Here is a 26,949-nt window from a genome sequence, read left to right on the forward strand (position 1 = left end):
CACCACTTTCTGTCTAGAGTCCCACAGTGAGAAAGACCAGTTATCCAAGGTATTGGTAGAACCATACTCCAGCAGGAGTTAATATCTTCAGCAGAAGAAAAATAAAAGATAAAATTCTTTGTTACTTGCCTCCTACCCATCCGTGATCTAAAATATTTATCATGGAAACTGCTAGAACATTTTAAGCAGAATTACATAAAAGACTCTGCACCCACATCTGAGCTTTTAGTTTGTGTGACAGAAATATATTGTCCATGTTACCTTGAAAAATCTCCCATTCTGCTGGCAAATAGACTTTCAGATGAGAACGGAATATACCATTTTAACAAGCAAAACACAGAGGCAACAGTATTAGCATCTTAAGCAGCAGGAGCTGGGCGACATTCTGAAATGAAATGTAAAGGTAACACTATTAAAAAAAATCAGGAGTAAACTTGAGCTAGATTGTTTCTGAAACTGGTAAAGATAAGCAATTATTTCACACAGTACCTGTCTTGAAAAAATGATTAATGGGGTAACATTTGTGCTCCCAAAATTCAAAATATAATGAAGATTACTATTTTAAAAATGTATTCAGGAAATACTCTGAATTAAGAAATATCTGGTTGTTCTATATATATTTGTAAAATGTGTGAGCAACAGGGATAGAAGTCATTGTTATCATCTTCTGCTCAGTACTAGAGTTGAATTATAATATGCCTGCCTCTCAACCATCAATAAAAGTAAGAAGTCACACAACACCAGGTTAGAGTCCAACAGTTTTATTTGAAATCACAAGCTTTCGGAGTGCTGCTCCTTCGTCAGGTGAAGTGGAGAGATGCATAAAGACACAGCTTATATAGTCAGAGAATAATGCCAGATGATTACAGGTAATCTTTCTAAGTTCCATTTATCACACCTCGGCAGAGAGATAATCACAGCGATCAAAGGTGTGAATGGTGTCCAAACAGGTCAGTCAGGAAAACATTACATCAAAGAACAATGAGGTGGGGTCACAAGGGGTCAAATGTTGCAGATGCTGGGGTCTGTATGAAAAACAAAAAACAGACAAAAAAAACTTTTTTTTTTGCTGGAAATCACAGCAGGTCCGGCCGCATCTGTGTAGAGAGAACAAGCCAACGACAACTCGAGTCTGGGTGACCCTACGTCGGGTAGGGTTACATGTAGTGTGACATGAACCCAAGGTCCCGGTTGAGGCCGTCCTCATGAGTGCGGAACTTGGCTATCAGTTTCTGCTCTACGATTTTGCGTTGTCGTGTGTCTCGAAGGCCGCCTTGGAGAATGCTTACCCAAAGATCGGGGGCTGAATGTCCTTGACTGCTGAAGTGTTCCCCAACTGGGAGGGAACACTCCTGCCTGGCGATTGTTGCACGGTGTCCATTCATCCGTTGTCGCAGTGTCTGCATGGTCTCGCCGATGTACCATGCTCCGGGGCATCCTTTCCTGCAACGTAAGAACGGGATATGACGCTCGACTCGTCAATCGACAGTTCCGATGGGCCACAGCAAAAAATTGCATAGACCTCCTCAGAAGACAAACACGGGACACAACCAACAGAGTACCCTTCGTCGTCCAGTACTTCCCCGGAGCGGAGAAACTACGCCATGTTCTTCGCAGCCTTCAACATGTCATCGATGACGACGAACACCTCGCTAAGGCCATCCCCACGCTTCCACTACTCGCCTTCAAACAGCCGCCTAACCTCAAACAGACCATCGTTCGCAGCAAATTACCCAGCTTTCAGGAGAACAGCGACCTCGACACCACACAACCCTGCCACAGCAACCTCTGCAAGACATGCCAGATCATCAACACAGATACCATCATCACACGTGAGGACACCACCCACCAGGTACATGGTACATACTCATGTGACTCGGCCAACGTTGTCTACCTCATACGTTGCAGGAAAGGATGCCCCGGAGCATGGTACATCGCGAGACCATGCAGACACTGCTACAACGGATGAACGGACACCGCGCAACAATCACCAGGCAGGAGTGTTCCCTCCCAGTCGGGGAACACTTCAGCAGTCAAGGACATTCAGCCTCCGATCTTTGGGTAAGCATTCTCCAAGGCGGCCTTCGAGACACACAACGCAAAATCGTAGAGCAGAAACTGATAGCCAAGTTCCGCAATCATGAGGACGGCCTCAACCGGGATCTTGGGTTCATGTCACGCTACATGTAACCCCACCTGACGTAGGGTCACCCAGACTCGAGTCGTCGTTGGCTTGTTCTCTCTACACAGATGCGACCGGACCTGCTGTGATTTCCAGCAAAAAAAAATGTTTTTTTGTCTGTTTTTTGTTTTTCATACAGACCCCAGCATCTGCAACATTTGACCCCTTGTGACCCCACCTCATTGTTCTTTGATGTAATGTTTTCCTGACTGACCTGTTTGGACACCATTCACACCTTTGATCGCTGTGATTATCTCTCTGCCGAGGTGTGATAAATGGCACTTAGAAAGATTACCTGTAATCATCTGGCATTATTCTCTGACTATATAAGCTGTGTCTTTATGCATCTCTCCACTTCACCTGACGAAGGAGCAGCGCTCCGAAAGCTTGTGATTTCAAATAAAACTGTTGGACTATAACCTGGTGTTGTGTGACTTCTTACATTTGTCCACACCAGTCCAACACCGGCATCTCCACACCATCAATAAAAGTCTTTGCCAAGCGCTATGTACACTTGTAGTTCAATTTTATTATATTCAGTATTAGAAATATAAATTCACAATACATTAGCAGATGTACACAGCAGAAATGCTTAGGCACATTTTGGAAGCCAAGAAAAATTTTCAGTACTCAAATGACGAGTTAGAAATAAGGTGGAGTTCTCACTTTAACCTCACCCCTGAGAAAAGTTGGTCTTCTCCAGCTTTTATGCTTAAATGAAATGCTCCAGCCTGTTTTTAATGAATGTTCATTTTTATTATTTTTAAAGAAGAAAACTATAATAAACAAGTGATCCAACTTATTTTTAGAACTCTCCTTTCAGACTGTCTGGCGACAAGTTGCAGCAGGGGGTGGCTGGTAGCTGGGGGACAGCTTGGACTCGATAGATACAGCTGGACTGAGACATTCTTGGAAAAGTCAGCTCAATCATGATGTCATCAATGATCATGAAAATCCCAATTTCTTATTCAAAAGCTTGTATTTTCATACGTGTAGCACAAACTCAACAACTTTACAATACGTGCACACCCACAAGCAGCAGTAAACAACCAGTTGGACTTGCCTCCTGCCAGACTTACTAACCAATAACTCAAAACATTATATTTACCCAAATAATCCTCTATTTGTGGTTCAAAATGTACCCTCACTAAACTTCAGTTTCTCCCTTGGAAAATTGGTTGAGCTGCCCAACATTCTAGGACACTGCATAGGATATCACGTATGCAGGTCATTATGTGGCACCAAATCCAATTCCTCGCTAACATCTAGCAGCCGCTCCCACCATTGCAGTCTCAAATGCAATTCTAAGATCGTAGAGCTGTGTGCAATAGGTCAACATGTGGAAGCAAAGTTCTATCATCAGTGAACTTCCAAAGCCTACAAAATATTTGAAAAAATATTCACATACTGGTTCAGAAGGATGTGGAGATTTAACTTCACAATAAGCTCATGCTTAGTAAAAACTGCCCACTAATAACCTGGTTGCCATAATTTTCCCCCAATTTCTTCAGTCCTCTCCTGAAGGTTCTGATTCCTGCTAGGGTATAGTTTAATAGATACCAACAGGCACCTAATATTTTACCCAAGTGGTCTTTCATCATGTGTGAGCCTAGAAAATAAGAGCCGTTATGTGGCTGGTCCAGTTGAGTTCCCTATACCACATCAGCTTCTAAATGTCACTATGTGCTTGTGTCCAAGGTAGTTTTGGGAAAAAAACATTTTAAGTTTACTTAAAGCTGGTGGCTGGTGAAAATACTTTCCATTACTTTACAATTTCCCTCCCCTTTCACCATCTTCTCTGTGCAAATTTAATATTTCTGAATTAGTTTATAGTGACAGTTACAATACATATGTTTAGGTTGGTTCTGATTAAGATGGTCAAGGAGCAGATATTGAAACTGTTTTAAGGTGAGAAAAAACAAATACAGCAGTTTCCCAAATAGTTTTCAGAAACAGAAGCCTTAATTTTCTAAAATCAAAGTGGCAACACTAGCATTGGGCAAGTTTGATGCCATCTCAATTGAGTGTTTACTAGCTGTAAGTAAACTTAATTTTTTTCCCAAAACTACCTTAGACACGAGTACATAGTGAGATTTAGAAGTTGATGTGGTATAGGAAACACTGAGTGAAAGAGGGGAGGGTGGAGAGGAAGAAAAGGGGAGCGAGTGAAGGAGAGAGTGGGGAAGAGAAGGGCGAGAGGAGTGAAGACAGGGGTAGGGAAGAGCAGAGCTGGGTTGGGAGGTGAAGGGGGCGGGAAGGTGAGTGATTGGGGATAGAGGTTCCTTTTCAGCCAGCAGGCTTGGGGGAAGTGCCCTCACTTCAATATATAAGAAACGTCCTGAGGTGAAACAGACCATCGAGAGCTCTATTCTAAAGCTGACTAGTGTGGGTAGGAGAGGGTCAAAAAGAGTTATTGGTGCTGTTCAGGGATGTAAGATTGGAGGAGGGGTTGAATTGTCATTACCTTTTCTGGAGTGTGATGCTAGGCTCTCTTCCTTCAGGAACAGAGAGACTACAGTCAACCAAATAACATAATTTGTTGGAAGTGAAAGACTGGTTTCTAGGGTGTGGAACTGTAGGAGGATTTACTAACATTTACTAACATTTGTTTACAATAGGTGACAGATCTAAAATGGAAATTACACATAACAGTGCCACTTACAGGTGTAACAGATACTACATCCAAATGTTGACACTTAAAATGGATTTTCCCATAGACAGAACCTGGCATAGGAGTTTTCAATGCATTTTGAAATGGAATGTTGCAGCTTATTGATTTGAATATATAATATATTGTTTCTGCACACTAATTATTAATGAATTGTAGTTTTGCCTACATTATATATTATTGCTGCTATGTTTTATGATTATGTGCAAGCCTTGGTATATACAGTAGTTAGTTCTACTGTTTTTCCAGTCAAAGTTACCTGAAACAGAGCCTCAAAGGTCCCTGTTTTACTCGGTTTCCTGTTTTTAATACAAAAAGAGTCTAAATGGTGCTGAAAATGGCTTCTTTGGATTTTAATGCTGTCAGTTCTTTTTCATTGTAAATCCCACTATCCTCTCCTGGAAGTGAGGCAAACAGTGAATCTGGCATGCTCTGTGAATGGCCAGTCCTACTGTCAGTTTTACTGCAGAGCAATATTGCTGCATTCTGGGTATTATAGTCAACTACCTGATTGAGCCACTTTATTCAGCGAACAGATAGCTGTAGAGTACTCCATGAAGTCAAGTCCCGAAAGAGTGGTGCTCTCCAGAGGAAAATATTGTTCAAGAGATTTCAAACACAGAACACACAATTGGATGGTAAAGTTTAATAACTGTGTTTTGAATTATGTGACTTTGTCATAGAGTCATAACGACACAGAAGGAGGCCATTCAGCCCATCGAGTCCGTGCCGGCTCTCTGTAGAGCAATCCAGTCAGTCCCATTCCCCTGCTCTTATCTCCGTAGCCCTGCAAGTTTATTTCCCTCAAGTGCCTATCCAGTCTCCCCTTGAAAACGTTGAGTGTCTCCATGTGTATTAATGTTGGAAAACTTACGATGGAAATTACTGTCAGTGATATTATATAAACACAACATACTCAGATCAAATTTTTGCTCTTTTAAAGGAGACATTAACTTGTTTTTAGTACTAATCTGCATTACTGATAAAACAAGATACTGGTGGAAAGGATTTTGAAAAAATGTTTTGAGTTATTTGATTGGGTCCCTCTCTCCTCCTTGTTTTATTAACCATTTGCATCGGCAGCGGCGGGAGGAATCTCGGAGCGGCAGAGCGACTACAAAAGGCCCCAGAGGCCCAGGTAGGCCTCAGTGCGGCATCAGCAGCGGCGGGAGGAATCTCGGAGCGGCAGAGCGACTACAAAAGGCCCCAGATGCTCAGGTAGGCCTCAGTGCGGCATCGGCAGCAGGAATCTCGGAGTGGCAGAGCGACTACAAAAGGCCCCAGAGGCTCAGGTAGGCCTCGCCAATCTCAGGGAAGGAGAGAGGTAAAAAGTATTCGAGATGTGACGTCACCACAAAACAGGTAGGTGATTGGTTGGAGTATTTCTCTCTCTTTTAAAACTTTAAGTCTGTAGTTTATAGTTTTTAAGGTCTCTGTGGTGTAGCGGGGACAGTTTGTAAACCAGGGCCCTTAAATATATCATTTAACTGTAGTGAAATTGGTGGGATTCACTTAATTTTAATTAATTAGTTAAAGGGTAAGTCATGGCAGGACAGCCCAGCCCCGTAGTGTGCTCCTCCTGCTCTATGTGGGAAATCAGGGACGCTTCCTGCGTCCCCGACGACCATGTGTGCGGGAAGTGTGTCCAGCTGCAGCTACTGACAGACCGCATTGCGGCACTGGAGCTGCGGATGGATTCAGTTTGGAGCATTCGCGATGCTGAGGACGTCGTGAATATCACATATAGCAAGTTGGTCACACCGCAGGTAAAGGGTGTACAGGCAGGAAGGGAATGGGTGACCAGCAGGCAGAGTAAGAGGCGCAGGCAGGTAGTGCAGGAATCCCCTGTGGCCATCCCCCTCTCCAACAGATATACCACTTTAAATACTGTTGGGGGGGATGACTCATCAGGGGAAGGCAGCAGCAGCCAACTTCCTGGCACCATGGGTGGCTCTGCTGCACAGGCTGGGAGGAAAAAGAGTGGAAGAGCTATAGTGATAGGGGACTCAATTGTAAGGGGAATAGATAGGCGTTTTTGCGGCCTCAATCGAGACTCCAGGATGGTGTGTTGCCTCCCTGGTGCAAGGGTCAAGGACGTCTCGGAGCGGCTGCAGAACATTTTGGAGGGGGAGGGCGAACAGCCAGTTGTCGTGGTGCACATAGGCACCAACGATATAGGTAAAAAACAGGATGAGGTCCTAAAAGCAGAATATAGGGAGTTAGCAGGTAAATTTAAAAGTAGGACCTCAAAGGAAGTAATCTCAGGATTGCTACCAGTGCCACGTGCTAATCAGAGTAGAAATAGGAGGATATTTCAAATGAATACGTGGCTAGAGGAATGGTGCAAGGGGGAGGGATTCAAATTCCTTGGACATTGGAACCGGTTCTGGGAGAGGTGGGACCAGTACAAACAGGACGGTTTGCACCTGGGCAGGGCCGGGACCGATGTCCTAGGGGGAGTGTTTGCTAGTGCTGTTGGGGAGGGTTTAAACTAAAGTGGCAGGGGGTTGGGAACCTGAGCAGGGAGACAGAGGAAAGGGAAACAAGGAAAAAAGCAAAAGACAGCAAGGAGAAAAACAAAATTAGAAGGCAAAGAACTCAACGGTTTAAATCAAACATGGTCACAGTAAATAATAATTCATGTAGGTCTGAGAGCGTTAAAAAAACAAGCCTGAAGGCTTTGTGTCTTAATGCAAGGAGCATTCGGAACAAGGTGGATGAATTAGCTGCGCAAATAGAGGTAAACGAATATGATTTGATTGGGATTACAGAAACATGGCTCCAGGATGGCCAAGGCTGGGAACTCAACATCCAGGGGTATTCAATATTTAGGAAGGATAGGCAAAAAGAAAGGGAGGTGGGGTAGCATTGCTGGTTAAAGAGGGGATTAACACAATTGAAAGGAAGGATATTAACTCTGATGATGCGGAATCTGTATGGGTAGAACTGAGAAATATCAAGGGGCAGAAAACGTTAGTGGGAGTGGTATATAGACCTCCAAACAGTAATACGGAGGTTGGGGATGGCATTAAACGGGAAATTAGAGACGCGTGCAATAAGGGCACAGCAGTCATCATGGGTGACTTTAATTTACATATAGATTGGGCTAACCAAATTAGTAAAAATACTGTGGAGGAGGAATTCCTAGAATGTTTACGGGATGGTTTTCTGGAACAATATGTCGAAGAACCAACCAGAGATCAGGCCATCTTAGACTGGGTATTATGTAATGAGAGAGGATTAATTAGCAATCTTGTTGTACGAGGCCCCTTGGGTCAGAGCGATCATAATATGATAGAATTCTTCATTAGGATGGAGAATGAAGTAGTTGACTCGGAGACTAGGGTCCTGAATTTAAATAAAGGAAACTACGATGGTATGAGGTGCGAATTGGGTAGGATTGATTGGGGAATGTCACTCAAAGGGTTGACGGTGGATAGGCAATGGCAAACATTCAGAGACCGCATGGATGAACTACAGAAGTTGTTCATCCCAGTTTGGGATAAGAATAAAACAAAAAGGGTGACTCAACCATGGCTAACAAGGGAAATTAGGGATAGCATAAGATCCAAGGAGAGGGCATATAAATTGGCCAGAAAAAGCAGTAACACTGAGGATTGGGAGCAGTTTAGGATTCAACAAAGGAGGACAAAGGGATTAATTAAGGAGAAAATAGAATATGAAAGTAAGCTTGCAGGGAACATAAAAACTGACTGTAAGAGCTTTTATAGATATGTGAAGAGAAAAGGATTAGTGAAATCAAGTGTAGGTCCCTTGCAGTCAGAAGCAGGGGAAGTTATAATGGGGAACAAAGAAATGGCAGACCAATTAAATGCATATTTTGGTTCTGTCTTCACAAAGGAGGACACAAATAACCTCCCAGAGATGTTGGAGAGCATAGGGTCTGATGAGAAGGAGGAACTGAAAGAAATCAGTATTTGTAGGGAAATGGTGTTGGGGAAATTGATGGGATTGAAGGCCGATAAATCCCCAGGGCCTGATAATCTACATCCTAGGGTACTTAAGGAAGTGGCCCTAGAAATAGTAGATGCATTGCTGATCATCTTCCAAAATTCGCTGGAATCTGGAACTGTACCCATGGATTGGAGGGTAGCTAATGTTACCCCACTATTCAAAAAGGGTGGCAGAGAGAAAGCGAGGAATTACAGACCAGTAAGCCTGACATCGGTAGTGGGGAAAATGCTAGAGTCCATTATAAAGGATGTAATAGCTGAGCACTTGGAAAACAGTGACAGGATCGGACAAAGTCAACATGGATTTACAAAAGGTAAATCGTGCTTGACTAATCTACTGGAATTTTTTGAGGATGTAACTGGGAAAATAGATAAGGGAGAACCAGTAGATGTGGTGTATTTGGACTTTCAAAAGGCTTTCGATAAGGTCCCGCATAAGAGATTAGCGTGTAAAGTTAAGGCACATGGGATTGGGGGAAAGGTATTGACTTGGATAGAGAACTGGTTGGCGGACAGAAAGCAGAGAGTAGGAATTAACGGGTCTTTTTCCGAGTGGCAGGCAGTGACTAGTGGGGTACCGCAGGGATCGGTCCTTGGACCCCAGCTATTCACAATATACATTAATGATCTAGATAAGGGAACTAGATGTAATGTCTCCAAGTTTGCAGACGACACAAAGCTGGGTGGGCGTGTGTGCTGCGAGGAGGATACCGAGAAACTCCAGGATGATTTGGACAGGTTGGGTGATTGGGCAGAAGCGTGGCAGATGCAATATAACGTGGATAAATGCGAGGTTATCCACTTTGGTGTCAAAAACAGAAAGGCAGACTATTATCTGAATGGCAATAGATTGGGAGAAGGGGAAGTGCAACAAGACCTGGGTGTCCTTGTGCACCAGTCGCTGAAGGTAAGCATGCAGGTGCAGCAGGCGGTGAAGAAGGCAAATGGTATGTTGGCCTTCATAGCAAAAGGGTTTGAGTACAGGAGCAAGGATGTCCTGCTGCAGTTGTACAGGGCCTTGGTGAGACCACACCTTGAGTACTGTGTGCAGTTTTGGTCACCTTATCTGAGGAAGGATGTTCTTGCCATGGAAGGAGTTCAGCGAAGATTCACAAGGCTGATCCCTGGGATGGCAGGAATGACGTATGAGGAGAGATTGGGTCGATTGGGCTTATACTCGCTGGAGTTTAGAAGAATGAGAGGGGATCTCATCGAAACTTATAAAATTCTGACAGGTCTGGACAAACTAGATGCAGGTAGAATGTTCCCGATGGTCGGAGAGTCCAGAACCAGAGGTCATAGTCTAAGGATAAGGGGTAAGCCATTTAGGACAGAGATGAGGAAGAATTTCTTCACCCAGAGAGTGGTGAACCTGTGGAATTCTCTACCACAGAAGGCGGTTGAGGCCAAGTCTTTAAATATATTCAAAAAGGAGTTAGATATATTTCTTAGAGCTAAAGGTATCAAGGGATATGGGGAGAAGGCAGGTACGGGGTACTGAGTTTGGATGATCAGCCATGATCTCATCGAATGGCAGAACAGGCTCGAGGGGCCGAATGGCCTACTCCTGCTCCTATCTTCTATGTCTATGTTTCATTCTTCATTGGTAATTTTTACACCTACTTCTTTCCTACAAGTTTAGTCACGATATGAAGTTGCATGACAAAAGATATTCCAGTCAAACAGGTACAAGTGTGACACTTTGAAGTGTGATGCCTAAAGTGTGACAGGCATGCACTAAAAACAAGACTCATATTTTATATATATCATTACAAGTCTTCCTTATGGTGCACACTTCCTGCACATAATGACAGTGACACAAGAGGGAGCATGACTAGCTACAGGACTCCCCGGTCAGTTTACTCATCCCCAGCCTGGTGGGACGGCAGCACCTACTGCTAGGTCATGGTCTGAACCACAAAGATTTTGAAATTGTTGCCCCCATTGTCCGGTCCCATTATAAAATGGGACACTCAGTACACTTTAGGATCCTTCCAGGGGTGGGGGAGGCCTCAGCACCCAAAACTGCATTTTTCGGCCTACTCCACCTGGCCAGCACCCGAGATGTACCACTACTGGCACTGGCATTTACCCTGCTTTTCTAAATTAAGTGACATACCCCTGACCTCACTTACTTTGACAGGGTCAGCCTCAGAGTTCATCAACAGGCAGATCTTGGCTTTTATACCAGAATTGACAGCCTGCATAATTTCAAGACTCATATCACAATGAAGCAAATCAAATCTCTCAAAGTGCTTTATGAAAAAGAATTCCTGCCAATAACAAACATCTAATATCAAAAATAAGATTTTGAACAAAATAAATATTCAAAAATTACATATTTTACAGTAAAGTGATAAAATTTACTAACTGAATTGCCTTTTGTGTCTTTTAGTGCCTTCCTTAAAATTCCTACTTCAGGCTTTGACTGGAAATGTTTACATCACGGTAGCTGGACAGAACTTCCGAATGTATTGATGTGTTTGGAACATCTGCAGTTTGCAGAATTTCTCAGCATGCAATACATGCATTATCAGCATGAATTATGTAGAATGGTGTGTCCCCTCACGTGAGGATTTGAGACTGAAACAAACTAAATTCTTAACACTTTATTTCAGGCACATGATTACATTTACATTTATTAACAATCACTGCTTTTTTTCAATATTGTGAACAGTTCACAAACAAACAACACTTGTGACAAGAGCACCTCTGGGGTTTCTTTGCAGTTAGGAAAGAAATCTAAGAGATTTATCAAGTTTTTTCCCCCCAGTTGAAAGGTTGAAAAAGGAGTTCAGCTTGCTTTTCCAAACGATTTAACTAGAAAAGCTTTAATTATTGTATTTCTCCTGATTTGCTGTTGCCATGTCAGTCATGACTAGGCACTCCACTCCACTCCACTAGCGTTGGTTGAATGATAAACGTTGGCCAGAACCAAGAGACCTCCCCTGCTCTTTTTCAAATACTGCCATGGAATTTTACATCCATCCTGAACAGGCAGATAGGGCCTATTCCGAAAGATGGCAATGTAGCTCTCCCTTAATACTGCACTGAAGTGTCAGCCTAGATTATGTACTCAAGTCTTGGAATGGGGCTTCAACCCACAAACTTCTGGCTCAGAGGTGAGAGTGCCACTACTGAGCCAAGATGACATTTCAATATGTACTAGAAATACAATTTATCAGTAACCAACTGTAAATTATTCCTCTAAATTGTCAGACTGTTTGTCCGACTACTGGATGAGCAGAAATTTCCTCCAACTAAATTTTGGGAACACTGAAGCCATTGTCTTCGGGTCCCACCACAAACTCCGTTCCTTAGCCACCGACTCCATCGCTTTCCCTGGCAACTGTCTGAGGCTGAACCAGACTGTTCGCAAACTTGGTGTTATATTTGACACCGAGATGAGCTTCAGACCACATATCCACGCCATCACTAAGACCGCCTATTTCCACCTCCAGAACATCACCCGACTCCACCCCTGCCTCAGCTCATCTGCTGCTGAAACCCTCATCCATGCCTTTGTTACCTCTAGATTTGACTATTCCAATGCACTCCTGGCTGGCCTCCCACGTTCTACCCGCCGTAAACTTAAGGTCATCCAAAACTCTGCTGCCCATGTCCCAACTCGCACCAAGCCCCGTTCACCCATCACCCCCTCGCTGACCTACATTGGCTCCCGGTTAAGCAACACCTCGATTTCAAAATTCTCATCCTTGTTTTCACATCCCTCCATGGCCTCGCCTTTCCCTGCCTGGGGAGCGGGCGGGGAAGTGGCTTTGAGCCCAAGATCAGTCATGATCTTATTGAATGACAGAGCAGGCTCGAGGGGCCGAGTGGCCTATTCCTGCTCCTATTTCTTATGTTCTTTCCCTATCTCTGTAATCTCCTCCAGCCCCACAACCCTCCGAGATATCTGCGCTCCTCTAATTCTGGCTTCTTGAGCATCCCTGACTTTAATTACTCCATCACTGGTGGCCGTGCCTTCAGCTGTCATGGCCCTGTGCTCTGGAATTCCCTCCCTAAAACCTCTCCGCCACTCTACCTCTCTTTCCTCCTTTAAGACACTCCTTAAAACCCATCTCTTTGACCAAGCTTTTGGTCACCTGCCCTAATATCTCGTTATGTGGCTCGGTGTCTAATTTTGTTTGCTAACACTCCTGTGAAGCGCCTTGGGAGGTTTTACTACGTTAAAGGCGCTATATAAATAAAAGTTGTTGTTGTTGATACAAGTATTATAATCATGAATCCTCCACTATTAACATCATGTAGCAATGACATGGAACTTGCAAACATTTGACATTTGCACCAACAGCTGCTGCCAGCATATAAACTGGCCAAAGACAGAGTCAAACCACTGTATAAAAATATATAACAAATAAAAGATGTTCAACATGATTTCAAGCCATTATGTAATATCAATGCTCAACTAATTATTATAAACCACTCATGTTTCAGTCTAGTAATTTATGTAGTTATCTGAAATCCTCAACTGGATTACTGCTTTGTAATCACTCCCAGGAAGCCACTACGCTACGAGTAATTATATAACCCTTATTTTAGACAAAGAACATGTGTTTAAACTTTTTTTAATGGTTTGGTTTCAGAAAAAATGCTGTGTGTGTGTCAAACCAAGCATCCAGGCTATGAATGATAATAAAATACAAAGAACTAGATGACACTTGCAACCTGTTTGATCTATAAGAATCTTAATACACTGCTTCAATTTTATTGTGTGAACACCAGTGATGTAATGTCAGAAACCTCTGACGTCAACCTCATAAGTCAAATTTGGGGTCACCTAGGGCAGCAGTTTACACTGTCCCAACTCTATAATCATTTTGGACTGAAAGTCATGCTGGCATGAAAGTCACCTCTGAAAGGAAAGATTTTGTGCTAATGTGGTACAACAGTTCATGCTGCAATATATTTTAAGCAGTTATTCTGTTTAATTCTGGAGTTGAGACTATAATAGCTTCACCTAACTATTCGTTTTACAATATGATTTTTGGATAGTAAATCATTGTTTTAAAAAATAAAGCCAGGACACTGGAGTCGTTTAAGAACAGCTAGATACTGTAAAGGGAAGGAGATTGGTATGGTATTCTTGAGGGGATGAAATCAAATGGGTTGAAGGGCCTTCATCCGAACCTATTTTGTAATATTACTAAATGAGGCACTTTGAATTATCCTTACTCTGCCCTCACTACAGTCAATTACTGTGCTTTTAAAAACAACTTTCTCTCTTAAGTTTCTCCCGTCCTCTCCTGAAAGTGTTGATTCTTGCCGGGCTACAATCTCACAAGGTCCCCAGCCTTCCTCTAGTTGTCACTCTCCATGTTTGAGTCTAAACAATGAGTGCTACCAAGCTATGTGATTGTGGGGCGCATCATACTTGAGCTCAACCTTGCCCCAGCAGACATCTAAATTGGAGCACTTTCCAGCAGTGGGAACTCTCTGACTTTTTCTCTTCCCGAGCCCACTGGTGCCGAGGCCAACTGCACCTTTCCTGTCACACTCTGGTTGAGATCAGCTAACTCATTATAGATCAGGGATCCAAACTGGGACCTTCCAGGTCTGAGTGGACTATGACTTACCAACTTAGGCACTCGGGATGTCCATTCCTATTATATTCACAATGTCGACATGTGATCATTTACAGCAGTGAAAATAAAAAATAACATGCTGACATTAGTCCTACAACTCCGAGAACTTAGTGTTCCTCTGACTCTAGCCTCTCGTGCATCCCCCACCACCATTGGTGGTCGTGCGTTCAATCATCTAGGCCATAAGTTCTGGAATTCCGTCCCTAAATTTCTCCACCTCTCTCTCCTCTATTAAGACCCTGCTTAAAACCTACCCCTTTAACCAAGCATTAGTCACCCCCTCCTAATATCTCCTTCTTTGGCTTGGCATCAATTATTGTCTTATTACACGAAAGGTGCTATATAAATGCACGTTGCTGTTGTTATTATTAGTCTATGTTGCATTCTTTACACCTTGCATTGAAGTGACAATCAACACATGAAAATTTCAATCTTCACAAAACTATCCTCACCTCACAAAAGCACTAAACCTCCTACTTAATCTAATAAAAATAAAACTGCACAAAAGCTGAAGTCAAATCCAAATCATAATTTGGAAACAGGAAATGAACAGTCTGTACTGTAAGGTCTGAACTGTTAATTTAAGTGCGAATATCCAAATTTCACAAAAATAACTAAAACTGTTGACACAAATAAACGGTAATGGACACATAATAGATGTCCCAAATATGTGGCATGTCTTGTGGCAGTTTAAAATACAGTTCATGAGATGGACACTGTTTTGAATTGTCAATGGTTGATAAAATATAAACAGCATATTGTGCTTGTGACTTGAAAGAGATATGGATTAATTGTTGTGGTTGTTTGGTAACGGATAAATGGTGTGAAACTATACAGATTAAAATGTACCTCAGCTTTTGTAGGATACTCTCTTCAGTTGAATGTAGGAAACAATTTGCACTTTTGAATTGTAATATTATTATGCTTTATTTATGAACCTATCTATAAGCATCCAATAGCAATTGTACATGTTAATCAATCATTTCCATTTGCTAAACAAGGAAACAATGCAGTCAGGAAACATGGCTGCAACTCAACAAGTTCAAATCTGCAAGGTTTATCAATTCAAAGTTAATTTCTTGCATTATGTATATCACAATTCAAGTCCAATCGACACCAAGACCGAAATGAGCCAAGTGGTAGAAGACTTTTCCAAATTCAATCCAAAGACCTTTCTTGAAGAGAGTAATTAACCCATTATGGACTTTCCTCATTATATTTACACTTAAAATTAGCACTTTGAATTATTTTGTGCTTCGCATTTCCATTGTATTGTAAGTAAACATTATAATTGTTTTAGCCTCTTAAAAACTCTGATTCCTGTTTAATATTCTGCCATTTCCAAAGAAATTGGTACTGCTAATCCAGTATGTAGTTTAGGACAAATAGGATCATTCTTAATCCTATGGGTCACATAACACTGCAAGAGCAGAATATTAAAACGGTAAAGTTCTGGATTGTAGGGATCAAGCTTTGTTTAACTGTTGAGAGAGTCAATGCTCTATTAAAACCCAAAGTTCTAATAGTAGAAAGTTACACTGACAACAGTATATTACTTGAGTTTATTTCACTCATGAGAACATCCTCATAATTTACCACCACGTCGTTTCATGTTTATGAAATAAACCTAATAATAAATTACTAAAGGTGCAATATCCACTATTTAATCTGCAAGTATTACTGATAATCCCACCACTCACCAGTCTCATGTATGTGAGAATTAAAAACATACAATTTACACATGCAAAATAATGTTCAACTATCAGGAGCAGCACACAGCTCTCTGAATTAATTTAAAGAGCCCCATAATACTAACAAATTTCTATTAGTCTGCTACAATGATAATAGTTTGCGATTATCACGTTACTGGAAAAAGTATTACCCCAACCTGTAATAAAACTGAAATATAAATTTGTTAACTAAAATACAAGTGGCATGACTGAACAGTCCAAGGTGCTAGTTTAAGGCTCCAGTATCTACAATGGTGTGGGTTAAAATATCACCACTGCCAGATAGTTTAGTGATTCATGTTTAGGTTAGTTACTTCTCTCAGAAAAAAGAAAGACTTGCATTTAGATCGTAGCTTTCACGAGCTCAGGGGGTCCCAAAGTGCTTTACAGCCAATGACTTAGTTTAGAAGTTGTAATGCATGAAACGCGGCAGCCAATTTGTGCACAGCAAGGTCCCACAAACAGCAATGTGATAATGACTTCTAATTTGTTTTTTTTTTAGTGGTGTTGGTTGAGGGATAAATATTGGCCAGGACACCAGGGAGAACTCCCCTGCTCTTCTTCAAAATAGTGCCATGGGATGGTTTATGTCTACCCAAATGGGCAGACAGGGCCTCGATTTAGCGTCTCATCCGCAAGACAGCACCTCTGACAATGCAGCGCTCCCTCTGTCCTGCACTGGAGCGTCAGCTTAGATTTTGTGCTCAAGTTCCTAGAGTGGGACAACCTTCTAACTCAGAGGCGAGAGTGCTCCCCACTGAGACCAGACACCAGAGATTAAAAAGTTATAAAATGACAATAGGTGGGACTTATACACTTTGAAAGAAATGTTAAAGGACAATTCCTCGCTTTTTTTTGGTGATGTATTCATTCCCCTCCAGAAACTTACCTGGCATGGGGACATGTAGCCAAACAGTTCCCAGCCTTTGCCAATCTGTTAAAAGGAGATCCAGAAGAGTGACCAAGCATGACAGATCCTGTTATTTTCCCTCCCTCTCCATGGGGAACCTCCAACCAGCCCTTCCCCCACAATGTTCCTAATGCTGCACTGAAATGAAGAACTGGCAATGTGGGGAAAAACAGCAGGAATCTGCACCCAATCATTGGAGCTCGAACAAGCGGAACCATCACATTTCCCTTTTCTCTCTTCCCCCATTTATTATAGTACGGCTGAAGTTTGCTCATTATGATGCATCATACAAATTAGTACCCATAGTTCCTCCAGTGCAATTTACTACACACTGAGCTAAAGCCCAAGACCTGTACAACTAATGGTGCCTACATATGTTAAACAAAGTATGTGTTTTAACAATGATACAAACGGAAGGCATGCAGCTATAAGGTCCGCTTGCACCATTGTGTGTGTGGGTGTGTGTGTGTGTGTGGGTGTGTGTGTGTGTGTGGGGTTGAATTTTGCAGTTCTGAGTTTTCCAGAGACATATGCAACATTAGTTTGAATGATAAAGACAGCAATAAAGTGACTGCAGACCTCAAACCTTAGAATTAATTTACAGGACTAAACAGCAGGACATCATATTACCATGCAGGCACATTTTCTTGCTTAAAGGCAACCAACACAGAACAAAAGACAGACTTTGGTGTCACCCAGGGCCTGTGGTTACACTGAACTGACATCAGCATAGTACCTGTATGAAACACATGCTCAAATAGATTAGTTGTTGACACTTCTACAAAGAGCTTATACAGCACCCAGCCATGCAGTATCTTGAGCAGCTCTAGTTACACTGCCTGCTCACACCGCTCAAGTTAGGGAAAGCAGAGCTCCATTTGAGTAGAGTCATACAGCACGGATAGAGGCCCTTCGGCCCATCGTGTCCGCGCCGGCCATCAAGCCCTGTCTAATCTAATCCCATATTCCAGCATTTGGTCCGTAGCCTTGTATGCTATGGCATTTCAAGTGCTCATCCAAATGCTTCTTAAATGTTGTGAGGGTTCCTGCCTCCACAACCCTTTCAGGCAGTGAGTTCCAGACTCCAACCACCCTCTGGGTGAAAAAGTTCTCTCTCAAATCCCCTCTAAACCTCCCGCCCTTTACCTTGAATCTATGCCCCCTAGTTATTGACCCTTCTACTAAGGGAAAAAGCTCCTCAGTATCCATCCTATCTATGCCCCTCATAATTTTGTACACCTCAATCATGTCCCCCCTCAGCCTCCTCTGCTCCAAGGAAAACAAACCCAATCTGCCCAGTCTCTCTTCATAGCTGAAGCGCTCCAGCCCTGGTAACATCCTGGTGAATCTCCTCTGCACCCTCTCCAAAGTGTTCACATCCTTTCTGTAGTGTGGCGACCAGAACTGCACACAGTATTCCAGCTGTGGCCTAACCAGTGTTTTATACAGCTCCATCATAACCTCCTTGCTCTTATATTCAATGCCTCGGCTAATGAAGGCAAGTATCCCATATGCCTTTTTTACCACCTTATCCACCTGTTCCGCCGCCTTCAGGGATCTGTGTACTTGCACACCCAGATCCCTCTGACCCTCCGTCTTGCCTAGGGTCTTTCCATTCATTGTGTATTCCCTTGCCTTGTTAGTCCCCCCAAAGTGCATCACCTTGCACTTTTCTGGGTTAAATTCCATTTGCCACTGTTCCGCCCATCTGACCAACCCATCTATATCGTCCTGCAGACTGAGACTACCCTCCTCGCTATTTACCACCCTACCAATTTTTGTATCATCCGCGAACTTACTGATCATACCTTTTACATTCATATCCAAGTCATTAATGTAGACCACAAACAGCAAGGGACCCAGCACCGATCCCTGTGGTACCCCACTGGCCACAGGCTTCCAGTCACAAAAACAACCTTCGACCATCACCCTCTGCCTTCTGCCACTAAGCCAGTTTTGTATCCAATGTGCCAAGGCACCCTGGATTCCATGGGCTCTTACCTTCTTGACCAGTCTCCTGTGCGGGACTTTATCGAAGGCCTTACTGAAATCCATGTATACCACATCCACTGCGTTACCCTCATCCACACACCTAGTCACCCCCTCAAAAAATTCAATCAAATTAGTCAGATCTTCCCTTGACAAAGCCATGTTGACTATCCCTGATTAATCCTTGCCTCTCCAAGTGGAGACAAATTTTGTCCCTCAGAATTTTTTCCAATAATTTTCCTACCACTGATGTTAGGCTCACTGGCCTGTAGTTCCCCGGTTTTTCCCTACTTCCCTTCTTGAATAATGGTACTACATTAGCGGTTCTCCAGTCCTCTGGCACATCCCCTGTGGCCAGAGAGGTCCTGAATATATGTGTTAGAGCCCCCGCAATCTCTTCCTTTGCCTCACACAGCAGACATTTCGTCCGGGCCTGGGGATTTATCCATTTTTAGGCCTGCTAAAACCGCCAATACCTCCTCCCTCTCGATGTTAATATGTTCGAGCATATCACAGTCCCCCCGCCCTATTTCTATGTCTACATCGTCCTTCTCCATAGTGAAAACAGATGCAAAAAATTCATTTAGAACCCCTCCTACATCTTCCGGCTCCACACACACATTGCCACTTTTGTCCCTAATGGGCCCTATTTTTTCCCTAGTTATCCTCTTACCCTTAATATACTTATAAAACATCTTAGGATTTTCCTTTATTTTGCTCGCCAGTGTTATTTCATGGCCCCTCCTTGATCTCCTAATTTCTTTTTTAAGTATCCCCCTGCACTTTTTGTACTCCTCTAGGGCTTCCTCCATCTTTAGCCTTTTGTATCTACCAAAAGCCCTCCTTTTTTTCCTAACCCATTCTCGTATATCCCCTGACATCCAAGGTTCCCTGTGGTTTTTGGAACCACCCTTGACCTTTACGGGAACATGTTGCCATTGTATGATCTCAATCTCCCTTCTGAAAGCTTCCCATTGCTCCGATGCGGATTTTCCTACAAGTAGCTGATCCCAGTCCATTTTGGCCAGATCCTGCCTTATCCTATTAAAATCGGCCTTCCCCCCAATTTAGAACCTTTATTTCCGGCCCATCCCTGTCCTTTTCCATGACCACCTTAAATCTCACCATATTATGGTCACTGTCACCAAAGTGCTCACCTACTAGCACTTTTTCCACTTGGCCGGCCACATTCCCTAGAATTAGGTCCAGTACTGCCCCCTCTCTTGTAGGACTTTCTACATGCTGGCTCCAAAAGCTCTCCTGGATGCACTTTAAGAATTCTACACCCTCTGAGCCTTTCACACTCTGACTATCCCAGTTAATATTGGGGAAGTTGAAATCCCCCATTATTATTACCCTATTATTTGCACATTTCTCTGAGATTTGCCTACATATCTGTTCCTCTATCTCCCCCTGACTGTTTGGAGGCCTATAGTACACTCCCAGCAAAGTGCTTGCCCCCTTTTTGTTTTTAAGCTCCACCCATATGGCCTCATTAGAGGAACCTGCTAATATATCATCCCTCCTTACTGCAGTAATTGACTCCTTAATTAATATTGCAACACCCCCTCCTCTTATACCTCCCCCTCTGTCTCGCCTGAAGATTCTGTACCCCGGAATATTGAGCTGCCAGTCTTGCCCCTCCCTCAACCATGTCTCCGTGATAGCAACAATATCATACTCCCATGTGTTTATCAACACCTTCAGTTCATCCACCTTATTTGCAAGACTCCTTGCATTAAAATAGATGCCATCCAGCCTTGCCCTTATATATTTGCCCTGTCTACCAAGCTGACTTGTTTTTTTCTCTATAATTGGCAGCACATCACCCCCTATTTCAGCTCCCCTCTGTATCCCATCCCCCTGCCAAGTTAGTTTAAACCCCCCCCAACAGTGCTAGCAAACCTCCCCGCAAGGATATTTGTCCCGCTCTGGTTCAGGTGCAACCCGTCCGACTTGTACAAGTCCCACCTTTCCCAGAAACAGGCCCAGTGATCCAGGAAAGTAAAACCCTCCCTCCTACACCAACTCTTTAGTCACGCATTCATCTGCTCTATCCTCCTATTCCTACACTCACTAGCACGTGGCACTGGGAGTAATCCAGAGACTACAATCCAGTAGTTAAACGTATAAACTGAACACTACTCGCTGGCCTCCAACTTCTGTACTTCTTTAATTGAGTTCCTCCAAAAGGTGGTGATTTGTACTGGAGTAGAGGCACCGAAAAGCCTCCAGTACCTTTCCCGAGTGGCTATTCTTCTTCAGTATTAGCAGGTTGTTTGACCAGAGGCAGCATCACAGCGAAGTCCAATGATGTCTAAAGCTGACATATATACACACACTTTTTTATTAAGCAGGAGTCACTATGTAGCAATCAAGGAAAAATAACCCTGGTTGGTTTCCCCTCTCTGCAGTCCAGGGAACAGAGTATTCCACCACTGCCCTACCTGATTAGCCAACTCAACACATACAGGGGATCAAGCTTGGGATCTTTCTGGTCTCTGTGGCCCAGTAACCCATGTGATGCATTATCCATTAAACCATCAGGGGAGACATACAGTTCTTTCTATTTAGACATTAAAAGCCAGCACATTAGGTTACACACACTTTTTTTAAAAAGCATTTAAAAAAAAAAATTAATGATTTTGTTTTAAATAGATAACATGGAACAATCTAAGTAATACAACAAACAGAACAAAATACAGTTCATTACGTATATAAAAAATCTAAACAATTACACCACAGAATAAGTGATTTTAATAGCAATGCCACAACAACAACAACAACAACAACTTGTATTGATTTAGTACCTTTAACGTAGTAAAATGTCCCAAGGTGCTTCACAGGAGTGTTATAAGACAAAAATTTGACACCAAGCTACATAAGGATAAATTAGGGCAGGTGACCAAACGTTTGGTCAAAGAGGTAGGTTTTAAGGAGTGTCTTAAAGGAGGAAAGAGGGGTAGAGAGCCAGAGAGGTTAAGGGAGGGAATTCCAGAGCTTAGGGCCTAGACAACTGAAGGCACGGCCACCAATGGTTGAGCGATTATAATCAGGGATGCTCAAGCAGGTAGAATTAGAGGAGCGTAGATTTCTCAGGGGGTTGTGGAGCTGGAGGAGATTTCAGAAATAGGGAAGGGGAGGCCGTGGAGGAATTTGAAAACAAAGATGAGAATTCTGAAATCGAGGCGTTGCTTAACCAGGAGTCAATGTAGGTCAGCGAGCACAGGGGTGCTGGGTGAACGGGACTTGGTGTGAGTTAGGACATGGTCGGCAGAGTTTTGGATGACATCAAGTTTACGTAGGGTAGAACGTGGGAGGTCAGGAGGAGTGCATTGGAATAGTCAAATCTAGAAGTAACAAAGGCATGGAAATATTGAATTTACTGGGAGAGTAACCCACCACTCATCATGGAAATCCTTTTGCAAGATCACTTCTTCCAATCATTCACTACTGATATTTGCTACTGTCAATTTCTTTGAAACTATCAGGTTTATCCTACAGATTTGACATTAGTGCAAAAGATTGACATCAAATATGTGGTATAACTGAAGCACAAGTTTCACTGCAGAGTTGGGTACACAGCAGGTTCATTTCTTTATGCATAACCAGCTTAAAGCTGTTGGTTTTGGAAGTTATATGCAGCTCACTTCCTGTAGTGGACCAAAGGTTCCACAGCAGTTACTGATGATGTAAAAATAACTGCAGGTCACATGATTGAAACTCGCTGGTTGAACAAGAGTAATTATCTATCAGAAGGGTCATGAAAGTTAAGTTAAGGGTACAGTAGTGACATTATGGAAGTTCAAAAGCTCACTTACAAGATCAAACTGAAATTTAAAACATAAAGCGTTCCGTTCCTGAACCATTTCAAGAAAATAATTTGCAGTAAGAATTTACAGAACTTGAGTGGTATTTCTATCCGGTGGATTCAACACAATTAAAGTCAGGTGTCAGCCTCACTCACATTTTTCTTCTTTCTGGCTGCGTTGTCCATGCAAGCTGTCACCTCTGCTGACCCTTAACCCACAGCCCAGACTTTCTCCAAAGAAATTAAAGCCTCATTCACACTTTAAAGTTTATGTGAATACAAATTGGACACCATTCCAGCGTTAACTTGCAACGGAAACTCCAACATGCAAGTGTCATTGCAGTTCAAAAGGTCACCTCTCCTGACAGCCATACTGCTATTTCATTGATTGGCTTGGGATAAATATAACAACAACACTTGCGTTTATATAGTGCCTTTAACATAGTAAAACATCCCAAGGCGCTTCACAGGAGCATTATTAGACAACATTTGACATCGAGCCACAAAGAAATATTAGGCAGGTGACCCAAAACTTGGTCAAAGAGGTAGATTTTAAGGCGACTTGAAGGAGGAGAGCGAGATAGAGATGCAGAGGGGCTCAGTGAGGGAATTCCAGAGCTCAGGGCCCAGGCAGCTGAAGGTACAGTTGCCAATGGTGGAGCAAAGAAAATCAGGGATGCGCAAGAGTGGTGTGGAACAGAATCCACTTCTGATTTACATTGTGTCTTTTGGAAAGAGGAATTATCAGTGTAGTGACCTTATATCAACACAGTACTTGGTCAAGAACTGCACAACTGGATTTAAAGAGGCAAAGGTTGAGATTCCTGGCATCTCACTGGGTAAATGTACCATGTGGTGTGATACTGAGCCATACAATCTGTAAGGTGCCTAATTCAATCTCTTGGCTGTGCTGATCTCAGCTGGGTTAATCCAGACGACACACCTAGCTTCAAATGGTCTCAGTAAGAGAGGGGAGGAAGAAAATCAGCTTTACTTCCCAGTATTGTTTGCTATCTGGTACTTCTGTTGGAAGTTTCCTCGTGCGGGTATTCACAGAAATCACAGAAACCCCACAGTGCAGATAGAGGCCATTTCAGCCCATCGAGCCTGCACCGACACATATCCCACCCGATCCCCGTAACCCCTACACCAACACATATCCCACTCTATCCCCGTAACCCCACATATTTTAATCCCCCTAACACTAAGGGTCAATTTATCATAGCCAATCAACCTAACCTGCACATCTTTGGACTGTGGGAGGAAACTGGAGCACCCGGAGAAAACCCACGCAAACACGGGGAGAATGTGCAAACTCCACACAGACAGTCACCCGAGGCCGGATTCGAACCCGGGTCCCTGGCGCGGTGAGGCAACAGTGCTAATTATTGTGTGAGGATAGGACAAAGCTTGACTATGATGGCTCCCACAGGATGAATTATTATTTGGATTTGGTATCAGAGCAACTGTGCTCATAAAATCATATCGCAGTATGAATTACCACCTTCAGGAAAGGAGGAACTAGGGAGACAATCAGATGGAAAATTGGAGAAGGAAGAAAGGACAAAGGATTATAGTCCTGTAAATGCTTTAGGCCTCAAACTGCTAATTGCACCGAGAGTGAAATTCCTGACTTTGTTAATTTAAGTGAAAAAACAGTTGTGAGTATAAAGTGTTGTCTGTTTCATCCTTGTGCCTACTTTCTTGCCAAAATTAGTGTAAGTAGGAATTTCACCTCCATTTAACAAGACAACAGTCACTCTTGGGTATTGCAAATATGGTTTAAATTACCCACAGTCGTGGACACTAACAGCCTTGCAGTTGAACTAAAATAAAACTGTCACTTTTCACCTTAAACCATAATTATAATTAGGTTGAGTGCTTTAAACCCCAATTAACAAGTCCAATTTCCAGTTTTTATATAAATTATAGACATTGCATTCCTAATCTAAACAACGCTGAAAATAATGTTAAAATTGAGACAAACAACGTCTTTAAAGTAATAAAAACAAAAACTGTTGGAAGCACTCAGCAGGTCTGGCAACATCTGTGGAGAGAACAGAGGAATTCGCGTTTCAGGTGTGGCCTCTTCCTCGGAACAATTGGTCAATTCTGACCGCGGGTCTACATTAGAAACCTTAACCCATCCGTTCTCCACGGATACTGCCTGCCCTGCTAAACCATCCCAGCATTTTCTGTTTTGTTTCAGATTTTCAGCATCTGCAGTTTCTTTTATTCTTTGTCTTTAAAGTAATAACAATCCTGAATAGATGTACAGACAGGCATAAATTGACTGCAATTGTTCATTCTATCTTGGGGATTTGCGGGAAGGGAGACCCACCAATTTTTGAAAGTTCCCAAAACAGAGTGTAAATTCTTCCTCTTTAATGAGAAGTGCCAAATTTATGGGATAGAACTTCAAAAAAATAGCTGTGGTTTCAGCACCTGATCGGCCAACATCTAAAACTAACATCGCCCTATTAATTCTTCAGGATATAACTTAGCTAATCGTTTCCTAACTGAAATGTTGCTGAAAATATATGCTGTTATACAATGGGTTTAACAGCAGCTACAATCAATTGTATATAAGGTCTAAAAACAAATCTGTCTCGGCATAGTTGCTCTTAGTAAATAGAGATCGTTGTAAGACGCTCATTTTGCATTTTCACATAAAGTATTAACTTTTATAACCACGCTCTTTACATATAAACATGGGCGGGGGCGCAGAGCCGATTGCGAGGGCTGTCCAATTTCCATGGCAGCTACAATACGGTACATCAGCGATCCTACCCTCTAGTACACCAGCACAATGATCTGGCGCACGCAGAAAATTACCATTAAATGATGCGTTTAGCATCATTTTAAGACAACTTAGTGTTTACAATAATCTGTTTTACAAGTCACAGAAGATGGTGTCGTGGAGGGAAGCAGCTCTTACAGTCGAGATATTTTATTGCAGTCTACCAACCGCCTATTGTTCAGATCGTCTGTTCGTGTCCTTAAGGTTTTCAGTACATATTTCGATAAAGGACGATCTTAAAGGTCTAGCTGATATTCGTGCAATAGTTTACAAACCAATATGGAACTTCAAAGGCAAAGATCGCTTAAACATCTTAATTTTCTATTTCCCACGCCTGCAAACCCCCCCCCCCCCCATAACGTTTGATTGACATGTATCTGACCCCGCTTTCTGTAGGGCACCGATCACCAATGAAAATAGCTTATGTTTATGGCTTTCATGCATACTTCACAAGGAAATATGGATCCGCACCTAAGAGTACGTGACTAACAATCCCTGGGTTTAATAAATGGGATTTATTGCTGCGTGCTCGGCAGCCCCAGACACATACCGTAGCGATCGACAGAACACATAGCACCTGGCTAAGGCTAATTGTTTAGACCATTTTAATACTAGTGATACTAGTGTGGGTTTATCTTCGTGTGTAGTCCTGAAGTAAACGTGGCACCGTGTATACTGAATATGCAATGACCCTTCTGCTTTCATATCGCGGCAGGTTCGCGGTCGGACTTGCTTCCGACCCCACAAGGATGCAAAGGGCACACGTTTTCAAGACGGCGCTATTGCTTTCGCTGTTGTTAGACTTTGAATGTAGAATGTAAAATGTGGCCGGGAGCACAAATCCTGCGTCCTTAACGAGAACCATTCTGTCGGTAAAGATCACGCTTTAACCCGGGGTGGCCGGTATGACGGGCATGTGATCGGGACCTATCGTTGAAATGTGTATCTGTAAGCTCACTGCTCTTCCTGACTGCTTTCCCGCTCCCGAGTCGGAGCCATTAGCCGGAGCCATTGTCTGAGCAGGCAGTCAAAGCTAAGTAAATATTCGATGAGTCTTAACAACAAAGTGGCTCCTCTTTCATGCCCAATCCCCCCTCAGAGATTCACTCGGCACGATCTATATGCACATTCCACAACCGATTCATACAACAAGAAAGACATTATCATCGGCGAGGAAGGATATGATATCAAACTTTTTCGACTCCATTTTTGAGTACGGTCTGTTGCGATCGACAGGAGGGTTACGATCGAGACGGGAAAGCCTCTCCGTTGATAAGAA

At 42.8% G+C, this 26,949-nt stretch overlaps 1 protein-coding gene across 1 annotated transcript in view; it reads right to left on the reverse strand.

Moving 5' to 3' along the window:
• Positions 1 to 764: 764 nt before the first annotated feature.
• The window catches only part of LOC147107546 (uncharacterized), a 37,216-nt gene continuing 11,031 nt past the window's right edge, over positions 765 to 26,949 (reverse strand). Inside the window, exon 3 of the mRNA XM_086006649.1 lies at positions 765 to 1,443. Coding sequence (XP_085862775.1) covers positions 1,204 to 1,443 — 240 coding nt within the window. The 3' untranslated portion in view covers positions 765 to 1,203. The remainder of the gene's footprint in view (positions 1,444 to 26,949) is intronic.

Source organism: Somniosus microcephalus, chromosome 14 (genome assembly GCF_052327205.1).
Source record: "Somniosus microcephalus isolate GS21.2 chromosome 14, FLI_Smic_1.0, whole genome shotgun sequence".
NCBI lineage: Eukaryota > Metazoa > Chordata > Chondrichthyes > Squaliformes > Somniosidae > Somniosus > Somniosus microcephalus.